The sequence below is a fragment of the Aquila chrysaetos genome, chromosome 1, assembly GCF_900496995.4.
Source record: "Aquila chrysaetos chrysaetos chromosome 1, bAquChr1.4, whole genome shotgun sequence".
Lineage (NCBI taxonomy): Eukaryota > Metazoa > Chordata > Aves > Accipitriformes > Accipitridae > Aquila > Aquila chrysaetos.
In genome coordinates, this window is record NC_044004.1 from 2,521,083 (window position 1) to 2,534,061 (window position 12,979).

Sequence of the window (12,979 nt, forward strand, 5' to 3'; positions counted from 1 at the left end):
TGCCAGGGAGTTTCTGTCTCTAGCTCTGGCAGAGCACACCAGAGAGACTGCTTGCTTTCCCCAACTCCTACTAGTGCCAGGAGGAAATCACCATCTGGGCCCAATCTGCACCTAAAGGACTCCGACCTGCCCAGCAGCCCTTGGTCTGAGCACCAGTCCTGGTCCTTGCTGGCCCTGAGAGAGCCAGCAGTGCCTGAGGAGCTGTGGGAAGCTGTAGGTTTAAAAAAAAAAAAAAAAAAAAAAAAAAATTCTACAGGAGGAAGACAAAGGAATGAGTATTTATGTGCCTCTTAATCAAATATAACTAATCTCTCCTTTTGTCAGACACGACCAGCTCTCCCCTTCTTAGTTGTGAACATGAACAATGAGAAGCAGAATGTTGTGTCTCTGCCTTAAAGCACCAGGCTTCTGGGCCAGCTCCTTGTGCTGCTGCCTCTTAAACTCCCCTGACCCCCCCCTTGTGCTAAAGGGACCGTTGTGCCTTTTCTTGGAGTTGTTTTGTGACTGTTTCCGTGGTCTTCTCTCTTATTTGGATGAGTTTCTTGGGTGGAGGGCAACCCTAAAAGATTTGACTCTTGAAGAGTAACTCGAGATGTGCTCCCTTGCATCTGGATGGACTGATACTGTTCTGTCTAATACTTATTTGTGCTTTTGCTGTGGGCTGGAGTACAGGCGCCAAAAAAAAAAGGGGACAGTTGCTAAACTCACCCCAATGTCTCAATCTGCAGGCTGCAGCTGCTCAAATTGCAAGCTCACCAGTTACCTTGGTCTCAAATACCGAATTTACTTGATTCGTAAAAGCAAATCTGGTGCCCTAAACTAGCCTGGGTCTCTGCAGATCAACTTCTAATGCATGTCTTGAACTGGGATCCTTAGTGCTGTGGTTGAGACCTGTGGGATTCCACTTCAGGGATAAGACCAAAGACCACTGAAGCAAATGGTGGGGGGATAAACAGTTAAACCCCCTCCAAATGACAAAAAAAAAAAAAAAAAAAAAAAAAAAATCAAAAAAGGAGCTGTTATCTGGTGGTTCCTCCCCCGGGAGGGGGGGGTTCCCAGCAGGACACTGCTCCCTCTGCTGTGCTGCAGCATTTATTGCACTGTCCTGCAAACAGGCAGGGCTTCCTACAGCTGCTGGCACAAAGCAGGCTGTGCAACAGGAGCTGGATTTGTGAAGCAAACTGATGTTTCACTTGAGTTGCAGTCAAAGCGGCAGGAGGCAGGGGGGATTTAAGGAGTTCAGGGGGTGATTAAAACAGAATAAAACTGATTGCAGGTATGGTAGTACTTAATTTTTTTTTTTTTTTTGATCCCATGAACAACTTTGCTTTTGTTTAAAGTCTTGGCTGTGTCACAGGCATGGGAATCCCAGCAGTACTTCATGCATGAATATTGGAGAAGAGTTTCTCTGCAATGCTTGGGTCCACCTAGTGTTTCTTTCTGGGCTCCAAACTCTTGCAGTCTCCAATGCTAGCCCACCAGAAAAATCACGGTCTTGGCAAAAGTGTCCTACTAAAAAGCAAATATACCTGATATCTGTTCCGGGCTTGGAGGAAACCCAAGTATCTTCTGCTCCGGTACGTGGCCGATCCCGCTGGACCAGGCAATCGGGTCCTGTATGATCTGGATATGAAGGCAAGCAAAAATCTACTTCCCGCTGGTTTCTAGCCACAAACCAGCCTAGGTACAAAGAGCTCCTTAATGCCAATCAGACAGTTGATAAGAAATAACTTGTGATGATAGGTTAATGAACATCTGCCTTGAAGGGAGGTTGTCTTTGTACATAAAGTTAGTAACCTGCTGGAGGGGAATACTCAGATGAAGGGCTTTGGGTAGGGTGTAACTCCTGCTTCTTGGATCCAGCTCCCTCTGGGTGGCTGTGCTTAGCTGAGCCAGTGGAGGCTGCTTGCAAAAAGCAGCTCTGGAGACACTGGGATAGACCAGATAGCGCCAGACAGAAGGTGATATCTTCTCTGGTGCCTGGCATCGTATCAGATAAGCTGATACCTTCCTGAAAGCTATATTGGTAGTGGGGCTAATATTTCTAGCAAGGGAGACCTCCTGCTATAGTATTTCTTCATCATCGTAGTTTGATGTATAAAAGGAAATTAATATTGGGCCCGGTGTTCCACCATCAGCTGTGTGCCCACAGGATGTAGGTCTTGAAGGAATCCTACAAACCCCTGCGGGAGACTTGTATGAAATAGTCCTGCAAAGCTGTCCTTGCATGCTCTCGCATGTGTTCCCATAGTCCGCTTCTTTCAGGAGGAGCTGGCAAGGTCAGCACGTGAGAGACTGGGCTCCCATCACCTCCTGTAACTGGATGCCACGCGTTCAACTTGTGCAAGGAGTTAGCTGTTGTATTAAATGTGTACAGTTTGAACCATTAAAACGAGTATTAACTTCTGCAATGTATGCATCTTCCAAGGCAACGTAATCGGATTAAAACCAGATCTCCCTACTCTTCCCGTGATGATTTTTGGGTGGGAATGGGTTTCTCTTGTGAGCTGAAGGAGATGGTGCTTAGCATTTGGAACTGGAAAACGAGTTGATTCCTTGAAATTAATCTAGGTGCTAAATAAGGATGAATGCTCTTTTCTCCAGCACTTGCTGGATCTATACAGCAGTTTAAACCTTCAAGTCTTGGCAGGGGACTTCCCACCACCAGCTGGAATTGTGTCAAATGGTTTTCTAGGTGTTTTTTTTCTGGATGCGGTTTGCCGATTTAGAGGATGGAGAAGGTTCACAACGGATGTGCTGCCTTGAGACCAAGATCTGTAGCAATCAAAAGCTAAGATGTCTTTAAGACTTCTTTAAACCCCCTTTACCCCTAACTTCCGAATTTCCCAAACTGCTTGCTGCAGCTGGATCAGCTCAGAACCTTCTGGAGGAATGAAAGATTGGGAAATGGAGAAACAAAGCAGTCCAAGTCCAGCCTTTATGGTAGTATAGGTGTTTATCCTAACATGACACTGTATACACACTGGAGAAAATGCAAATATCCTCTTGCCAGGCTCTAATTGCTACCTTGCTTTTATTTCAGCGGAGGAGTGTTAAGCTTCATTCATCACTTCCCCAACTGCTTTGTGTTCAGTGCTCCTGGTGTCGGTACCTACCTCGGTCTGGGGAGAGTGATTTGAGCAGGGAAGCAATAAAAACCACCAAGGCTTGCTCAGGTTGTGAGCAAACAAGGTAGCAGCAGCTGGGGAAAACTCACCAAACAAAAAAGGGGCAATGTTTGTAGGAACTTAAGAAATGTGCCTGTTTTTTCTTAAAGGAAAAGCTGCAGGTTGGGGAGCATCACTCTGCACCTGCTTTTAAAATCTTTGTTGTTGTTGCTGCTTGATTTTGTAAAGAAACTCCAGGTACATCATTGTGCTGTGCCTGGGGAATTTCTTTTGAGTCCCAGCTGGCTGCTTTTGACTTAAATGTGTCTGTGCCAGGTTATTTCAGAGGAAGTTTCGAAGGGGCAGAGAAAACCAGTCCGGATGATGGGACCCTGTGGCGTACATCAGCACGCTTTATGGGAGAAGCAAGACTTGTCAGCTCGATGCTTTTTCCCAGCTCTGAAGTTATTAGCAGCATCTCACCTGCCAATGCCTCTAGTAGCCTGGCATCCCTAGAAAAGTGAAAACAGACTTTTTTTTTTTTAATTGAAGCGACGAGCCTCAATATAGGTGCGCTGGGCAGGGGCTGCGGGGAGGGCGCTAGGACCCGGGCGGGGGTGTGACACCGCTCCGTCCCTTCCCCTTCCAGCCCGCACTCCTGCACGGCGAGTTGGGTTTATTTATTTATATATAATTTTTTTTTTTTTTTTTAGCTGAGCTGTCTCTCCTGTTTAGGTTTTGTGGGTTTTTTGGTTTGGTGGGTTTTGTGTGTGTTGGGGTTTTTTGTTTGTTTGTTTGTTTTTTTGGCGGGGGGGGGGGGGGGCGAGAAAAAGAAATAAATAGAAACCCTTCGAAACCACAAGAAAGCCCGAAAAGTGTCGAAATGAAGACGGGATGAGAGGAAAAACCGAGGCAGCCATGGCAGCGAGACGGGTGTTTCACCTCCAGCCATGCGGTGAGAGGCAAAGCTGGCAGGAGCCCGGCGGGGGGGGGGGGGGCGGCACAAGTGTGATGAGTTTTGCCCGTAGTTTGCGGGGTCTCAGCTTTGCCTTTTTGCAGGAGCGGAGGGGTCGGGGCTGGCGATGGGATGCGATGAAGAGGAGGTTGGTCTGGAGGGGGGATGAGGATGTATTCTGCTTTCCCTTCTTTGGGGGGGTGGGGGTGCAGAAATCTGGGAAATCTCGGGGTTTGCATCATGGCTCAAGGGGTTTTGTGAGTGTCTGCGGGGAGATGGTGACCCCGACCCCAAAAAAAATCTTGGGCTCCTTGGGCAGCAGTGGGATGTTTCAGCCCAGGGAGCGCAGATGCGGCGTGGAAGAAGTACCAGGGGATAAGGGAGTGATGGCAGCTTCGTGGCTGCTTGTTCTGGGGGTGGTTTTTTTCCCCCCACACCCCCCTTCTGGTACTTGTTTATACCTAATTATTGTTTATACCTAATTAAGGGAGGAGGGCACGAGGTGGTGGTTAGCTCCGCTCCGGTGCTTTGCTTGCGGATGCGGTTGCCTGACTTCATGTTGATAATGGTGTAAAAGCTGCAATAAAAAGGGGAGGGAAAAAAAAAAAAAAGGTGAAACTATATGGCTCCAGCTGAACTAGCGTAAAGGGCTTGGGCAGGGGTGTGCGTTGGCAAAAACCCCCACGATGCGGGTTGTTTTGCAAGGCGGGGAGAGGATGGGTTTAAATGTATTTTGTGATTTACCCTAAACTTTAAAAGTTCTTTTCTGAAGCTCTTCCCCCCCCCCCCGCCTTACCAAAGGAAGCACTTCCTTAATCAGCATGGCTGCGTTAGCGCTAGTTTTGACACTAAATTAAATGACAGGGACTTGGGTTCGCGTAGGAAAGTTTTTGTTCTGGAGTAAAAGCAACTGTAGGTGGCACAACAGCTTTGCTGCCTGCAAAACAGCGAGCGGGAGGTTGGTCCTCAGACTTCTGAGGATCTCTTCTTGAGGAGGACTGTGCCCTTGTTGGTTTGGGTTCCCCCCCCCCCCCCCCCCCCAGTTTAATTAAAGTTTGCTTCAGACCTGATGTTCTTCCTCAAAGCTGCTGGTTTTCATGTCAAGGACTGTCATTCTTCTTGAGACCTGATGGTGCGGACTGGCTGTCCATCAGCAATATGCATGTCAACAATCTACTGGGAACATAAAACTTTTTTTTCCCCAAGTTGTTGCAGCGTGCAATGTTTGCAGGACTTCTCGTGTGGGTTTTTTCTAGGTGTGAACATAGCCTTGTCCCTCCCTTGAGGAGTTATTGCCCCTCAAACGCTGAAGCGTGGGATAAACTGCTTGACCCAGGGCTGGATAAATCCAGTGGTATTTCAGCTTTCTCACCTAGGTTGCTGTTGTTGGTTTTGTGGCTTGTTTTTTTTCTTTTTGGAGGCTGGAAGGAAACAGTGATGCAACTCTTGAGTCCTGTCTACGCTGCGACCTCAGTCATTGCAACCACCCCTGTGAGCCGCGCGTCGCCGTTTCCCTGCTATAATCGAGATGTGTTGGCTAATCCATCTCCGTCGGAGCCCTCTAGTTTTGAAATATCTGTGGCTTTTATACAGTTACCACTCTGTAAGAATTATGTACCGCAGAGGAAGTTCCTCTCCGGCTCTCATGTTGTTCCTTGGCAATTCGAATGGTTCAGCTTGTTTAAATGAAGGCAGCTAAAAATACAAGTTGGGCTTTTAAGTGGAGCACTTGCTTGACTCCCCCAGTGGTATAAGATATCTGTATGTGAACTCGTAGTGCCTTGACTTCTAGTAAAGCTATAGTAAATCATTTAAGGCTGTAAACAGTTGTGACAGCAAGCTTTGTTTTTATGTTGAGTCAATGTGGGGAAAAAAAGATGTCCTGGTTTGAAAAGCACAAGGATTCGAAATGGAAGCTTGCTATATTGTCTCAAAGTGTCAGTGAAAAATTTGATATTTCTTGCAGGAGGGAGCTTGAGGTTAGCTGCAAAGTTGGGTTTTTTTAGTCCACAGTTGGCCGACTTAGCCTGGTGCTGTTTTACTTGCCTGTATAAGACTAAAACCTCAAACCTTGTCCCTGCGGAACCACAGCGATGCACCACATGTGTACTGTATGCCTAAAGACACGTGCTAAATCACATCACCTGGGGGGAAAGCTGCTGTTCTTTTTAGTGAGTAATTCTAATACTGTGCTGTGATCTCGGTGTCTCTGGGAAGCCACAGTGATTGCTATCCCGAAGCTTTCTATTGCTGTAGTTTGGGTGGCAACTGAGTTACCTCTTCCTGATGCAAAACCACTTCTAGAAAAGTCCCGTTTCCTTATGTAGGATTTCTCTGGGAGTAAACAACTCTGGGACACTGTAATGACTCATCATCATGAAACTGTCATCTACCCTCGAAATATGCAAATTACTGCCAGGCACACCAGCAGATATCCAGCATATGTTAAATCCACGCTACCTTTGCTGCTAGCAGCAGCCGAGGCATGGCGTGGTGCCGTCGCTGCCGAAAGGGGTTAAGGAGTCCACGGTGAAGGATGCGGCGCAGTAGGGTTAAAAACTGGGAATGCTGAGGCAATTCCTTGAAGTTTGTGCTAATTTGAGTCTGAGCAGTGTTTTGTGATTGTGAAGTCTGCAAAGCAGCTCCTTCAGAAGTTTGTGCTGGGACCTGGTGAAACTGTAAAACTCTTCTTTTTTTTTTTTTTTAATGTAATATAACTCTCTAAATATGATCTAGTATAAGCTCCCCATAAAGCCTTTCTGCAGAGCATGGTGACATGCTGTCCTGGAGCAGAGCACTGCAGGCTTCTGCATCTGTCAGTGCTGGCTTTGATATCAAAGCACTTAGCTGTCACTTATAACTTCATGGGTTTTTCTATTTCCCCTTTCTAAATTCATCCCTGGCTCTGACTTGCAATTTAAAAAAAAAAGGTAGTATGAAGGGCTTCAGTCTAACTCTGTTATTGAAGAAGGGTCTGCAAGCTCTGGTGGACCCATGGGAGCTGTGATTTGGGTAGGGCACGGAGAGAATAGAGTCTGATTTCATTCCTCATAAATGCCCTGCTGAGAAACTGCAAGAAGATGGGAAGAAAAGCATGAAAACCTGATACAAGCCACCGGAGTGGGTAACACTGACTTTATACTTGTGTTGAGCAGGAACTTTCTTCCCCACGGGTGCTTTTCAGCTCCCGAAGTTTGAAGGACCTGATGCAAACCGCAGTAGAAGGGCTCATGGGGCCATCCCTGCAGCCACACCATGGTGGGATGGATGGATGGAGACTAGTGATAATGTGGGCTGTGGCAGGGGCAAAAACTCCGATTTGAAGCTGGTGGAGAGACGATGGCAGCTGGTCAGCGCTTGGAGCTGGGCAACCTTTTGTTTTGAGATGCTGCGGGTGGGTTTTGAACAGCGAAGGCGATGGAGTGAGTTATTGCTGGGTGCTACCCGCTCATGGGGGGAGATAAAGAGCGGAAAACTAGGAGAACGGGGCAATCTGGGGGCTGAGGATGAAGTGGCCTTCCTCCCCTTTTGGTGTTGGGGCAGGTGCTGGCACGGTGCAGCGGTGGGAGCTGTTACTTGGGCTCACCCCTCTGGGGATAAAAGCACCCCACGGAGCACAGGGTCAGGCATCAGGTTTATTCTCCTTTTCCTCTCACCCGCTGCCATCTCCTTCTCCAGGAGTTAAACGCCTCTTCCCCCTGCTCCGAGCCTAATTGCGTCCCCAGGGTTTAACACGCGTGTGTTTGTTTTATTCAACGTGTTGGCTGTTCCCACCGGAACAGGCTGATTTTTTTTTTTATTTTTTTTTCAGGGATTGGGCTTTTTTTTTTTTGCTTATTGTGCACAACGAGCTACTGCACAAGATATTCGTTGGGGGGGGAGGAGGAACTGTAGTAATGCCAATACTTCTTGAATATTATAAACCTGGCTTATCAGCCCGACGCAGAGCTGGAATTTGTCTCTTCCTGTGCTGCATCTCTGCTTTCTGAGAGGGGCGTTTAAATACAGGCTGGAGACGCAGCCTTTCCAGTGTGCTCTGCTGGGCTGTGACAGCAGCAGCGGGGCTGCTTGAGCAGCTTTTCTTTTTCTTTTTTTTTTTTTTTTGCACTAATTCCTCTCCAAAAAGAAACTTCTCGGGGAGAAGGCTCCTGAGACTGCATGTCCCAACAGTACCCGCTGAAGGAGGTGAAGGGAGACACGGTTTGCTTCGTACCTGGCTCTCCTCTCTTCTCTGTCCTAATGGAGCCGGCTTCTTTTTGTTACCCCCGGCTCACCTTTCTCCGCTCGCCCTATGGCCAGTTCGGGGCAAGCGCTGGCTCTTCGCAGGATTTGGCCCCGTGGCCGCAACGTTTGGTGACGCAGAGGTGGACCGGGCCGGTGGACGGTGCGTGACCGGGGACGAAAGGGTTGGGGACCGGAGAGGGGTGGTACGGGGTAGCAGAGAAGCCCACCGAGATTTGGGGGGTGGCTTTTGGAGGCGGTGGGTGAAGAGGGAGGCAACGCAGGTGGATGCGTTGGCGCGGTTGTGTTGATGCACCTTCTTCTCGGACCTCTCCTGGTGGTGTTTGCTTGGCCGCTGTCATCTCCGCTGAGGAGCTGCTCTGGTCCCTGCTACACCCTCGCACCCAGGCAGGCTGGCCAGGGAGAGCTGATAAACAACCTCGGCATGGAAAAAAAATAAAAATAGAAACTGATCTTAGCCAGTCTTTTGTTTCATAAGCTCGTTCGCTTGCTGAAATGAATCCGGCAGTGTTTGAAACCTGAAATACCTGCTGGAGGCTAGGCGGGCTCGTTTCACCTTTAGGGTTGTGATGCTGTCAACTCTGTCCTTTAAACTGTTATTAAAGGTATCAAGTGTGGGTATAGGGGAAGGCATTAAGATTCTCTATATTGCAGATTTGTCTCGCTATAAGGAAGTACCTTAAACGTGTCAGCTTGGTTCAAAATTTTACACGTTGCTTTACCGCAAAGAATCTGTATGGGGAATCTGAGTAAATCCTGCTGGTTTAGGAGCTGAGCTCTGCTGTAAGTGCTGATCCTGAGGACAGCAGTCTTGACTTTCTGTAAAACTTTTTTGGGGAAGGTATTGGGCTTGATGAGACGAGGTCCTGAGCAGGCTGGTTTAGCTTTGAAGGTGGTCCTGCCTGGAGCAAGGAGCAGGGCTAGAGACCTCTAAGCTTCTCTTCCATCCTCAAATACTTTATGAACCGTGGTATACTTCCTTTACATCTTCTTAACAGTCTGAATATGATGCGCCGTACCTGGGAAAGCTCGTCAGGTGGCATGCAAAAAAAAAAAAAAAAATGGAGGAGACTGGATGAGCAGTCTCGGCAGAGAAAATGCGTAGGAGGTGTTTAAAAACATGCATTGCCTGTGGTTTCATGCAGCGGAAACAAGTCTGTAGCAGGGACTGAAAACGGGGGTATGTGGCTCTGAAGCCCTCTGCTAAAAGTGATGCCTCTTCCCGAGCCGTGCCCTGCCTTGCCTTGCTTTGCGCTGGGAAACATTTGCTGCCTCCTGGTAAATATGATTGCTGAGAAATTTTTACTTAAGTCACAGTAATTGTCAGAGTTACTGTAGGGGAGTGACCCAGTCTTGCCAGCATTTGGATAACTCGCTGTTCGTTTCTGTCTTTTTTTTTTTTTTTTTTTTTTAAGGGTTCTGCCTTTTCTAAGGCTGAATTGATGTTGCTTTGGGGAGCTAGGGTTTTTTCCTTTTTTTTTTTTTCCTTTTTGGCTAGCATAGATCATTCCTCTGGGCTTTAAATATCCAGCTGGGGGAGACTTGGCTTATTGTTATGAAAATCTGAAATTGTAAGGAAAGTGAAGGAGTAGAATAGGCTGGAGGGGGGGAGAGGATGTGGCATCTTCCCTCCAAAGCTTTTTAGGCACTGCGTGGTCGAGCGCTGGGCAGACAGGCTTGGATATAAGTCTCCTCGGATGAGGTGAGGTCTCTTCAGCTCTATTTTCTGCAACTTGCTGTTAGAACACAGACTTACTGCCCTGTTTCTCATTCCCTTATGCAGGCTCCTCGTTGCATGTGTGCGTTAACCCTTGCACTGCTGCTGAACTGTCATGCTGGGTGGCGTGGAAAACCCATCAGAGCCCAGCCCTGCAGTCGGGCAGGCACCGTGCTCGCAGAGCACAGCAGCTATATCTTTAAGAAATTTTGTTATCTACTTCTCAGCAGCAGGGTGTTTTCTTTTTTTCCCTCCCTCTCGTCTTCCTGCATCTTCGCATCCTCTTGTTTTCCCTGTACTTCTGTCTGTAAGGTACAGTGTCTTCTCACTTCAGTTAAGCCTGGCTGCCACAAAGCTTTTTTTTTTTTTTTTCTTTTAAGGAGGCACACAGGCTTTCTCCGTACAGCATCCAGCAAAACCCTCCCGCTCCGAAGCGCAGGGTCACTTTAATTGTTCTATTTTTCCTCCTTGCTACTCAAAGGCAAATAGCTCCGAGAGGCAGGGAGGTCTGGGTGGCTGGAGGAGACAACCCAAAGCCCAGCCTCGGAGGGGCCGCGGCGGCATGCGGAGCGATGCTTCGTAGGCGCGAAGTTAGCGGCACGCCGGCATCGCCGCTCCGGTTGGGAGAACTGGGTTGGAAGTACCCATCTGGGAGCTAATGGGTCCTGCTCTCACTCCACCCATTCGCCACTCGCCAATTGGAAGTGAGGGAGAAAGATGCTCTGGATGGATTAATATTGGAGCCGTTGAAAAAGCACGAGCCATTGCTGCCTCGGCCACCTGAGCGAAGCGGGATTTGGGAACACGAGTGTGGTGGTGGCTCAGGGGGAGCAGCCGGGAGGGGAGCGGAGGCTGTTTGAACAACATCTCTATTAAAGAAGTAGTGCAGGTAAGTTGTGGTCTTCAAAAAAAAAAAAAAAAAGACCAAAACCTAAACCCCAAACTGAAGCACTACTGTTGCTGGGCAATGCATTTGGACAGGAAATCTAGAAAACCAGCTCTGCCAGCTCTTTAATTATTTAATTCACTAAAGTAAGGCAGTACTTGATGTATTTTTCAATGGGCTTTGCTGCTTAGTGATGATATCTATTGCCTGTGCCGGATGTCTCTGTGCTGTTGTGTTTAAGGATGGAGAATACCTTTTGAATTCAATTTACATTAACCAGAGTGCTGCCTTTCAGGGTTTGAATTTAGTTTCAAGATATGCATGGGGAGATGAGCGCAAGAGATCTTACCTGTTCTGGTTTTTCTCTAATTAATGCTAAAACATCCTAACAGCCTGTCTGCGAGGCTTTACATACTGATGTTTCACATGGGGAAAGTGGAGTGCTGAGTGAAAACAAAATGCATACATGTAATCTGTCTAAAATGCTAGCAAACATCATCCCTGTTGCTGTAGCCATGGAAGCCATGTAGACGAACCATAAACAGTGTCCTAATGAATAACACTCTATCACGGATTGTCAGTCTGCAATTATTTCACCACTGGACCGGGGCATTTTTATTTTGGGTTGATGATGGACAGCAAAATCAGACCTGGTGCTGCTGGCTCTCCCCCCACCCGTGGCAGTGTCACTGCTGTTGTTTCGTGGTTCCTCGACATAGAAACTGTATGAGGTGATTTGTGTTAGCCTGCCAAGCCTGTCGTGATCCGAAATCCCCGTTTCTGGGGGGATGGTTGAGGCTGCGGAGGGTGGCTGGGCTGCCATTTGGGTATCCTTTGGACTCTTTTCACTTTTAATGGCAGGGGGGAGGTTTTTCTTTCTGTGTCTTGCCTGGAACCACAACTGAAAATGTGTTTGGTGATCAGGTGGCTGGGTTCACTGCTCTACTTCTGTGTCTTTCCATGTTTCCAGTACAGGTCTCATTTTTGACCTAACTTCTGGTTTTGTGTGAATTAGAGCTGGTCTCCTGTTCCATCCAGATGCCCTTTTGGGGGGGTATGTGTGGGAAGGGGTGCAAAAGCTTGGCCCAGCCACTGCTGCTTCTTTAGCAGCTGTTTTCATCTCTGGTGGCAGTAAGATAGAGGATGAGAACTTTATAGCAACACACTTTGTTCTAAAACATGATCCTGGTACCCTGGGGGGATGCTAGAGTGTGAAACTGGTGGTGTTGGAGCATCTCTTCCACCTAACCCCAAAGAAGAGGTCTTATAGTTATTAGTTTACACCTTGCTGCTGCTTAATTTAACACAGTTGAACCACTGCAGGGAACCGCTCCCTTCCTCTGAATAGCCACAAGCAAGTGAAATGTTGATAGACTGTCTCTTAAGTATTTTTGCATGTTTTACACAGTACCACTGCAGATAAGTGGCAGGTGGTGGCCTCTGGAAGACCTGCCTGTACAAGGAAAGCATTTCAGCAAAGAAAAATATCTCGGGTCCCTTTTTGAATCCACATTCAACCCTGACCAAGAATTGGGGCCAGTATCTTTTTTTTTTTTTTTGATTAAGAGTTATGAGGTTTTTGATAGGGCCCTGCAAGTGAAAGAGCTGTCTGAAAAGCTGTCAGTAAGAGTTAATGCTTTCTAAATTATTTAAATGTTTCAGGAAAAGTCTACTGAAAAGCCTCAACTGGTCTGTTCTTGGGCCTTTGCCAGCTTGTGGGATCTCTGGAGGTATTTGCTTTCGCTCCTCTCCATGTAGCACTTATGCAAGAAATCCTTGCAAGTCTTAAATCACTTTTTTTACAAGGGCCAACAAAATGAAATGTCCCCCTTCAACCTGGAGAGAAAAAAAAAAAAAAGGCAAACAGCCCAAATTCTCTGTCCGCCAGCCAAATCCCAAAGTGTCGTCGTTCCCTTCCTTCTCAGCTTGTCCTGCTCACCTACAAAATGCTGGCCAAGAAACCCGGTAGAGGAGGAAAAGAGATCCTGTTAGCAAAGCAGCTGCATGGCTCTCAATTTACAGGGTCGCTTCCTCTTGCGGCTCACCTCTGGGAGGCACCCTTGGATATTAAT

At 47.6% G+C, this 12,979-nt stretch overlaps 1 protein-coding gene across 7 annotated transcripts in view; it reads left to right on the top strand.

The window, feature by feature from the left end:
• Nucleotides 1-3,931: 3,931 nt before the first annotated feature.
• Nucleotides 3,932-12,979, top strand: part of SLC4A11 (solute carrier family 4 member 11) — a 99,156-nt gene continuing 90,108 nt past the window's right edge. The window contains exons 1-2 of one of the 7 annotated variants that reach the window (XM_041123834.1): nucleotides 9,481-9,582; nucleotides 10,503-10,910. Coding sequence is in view for 3 of the 7 variants with exons in the window: in XM_030021045.2 (XP_029876905.1) it covers nucleotides 8,221-8,446 (226 nt within the window). In the remaining 4 variants the exon portion in view is untranslated. Of the gene's footprint in view, nucleotides 4,063-7,679; nucleotides 8,447-9,475; nucleotides 9,583-9,607; nucleotides 10,911-12,979 lie in introns of those variants that run through there. The other 6 variants (XM_030021058.2, XM_030021045.2, XM_030021050.2 and 3 more) reach the window with 6 other exon arrangements.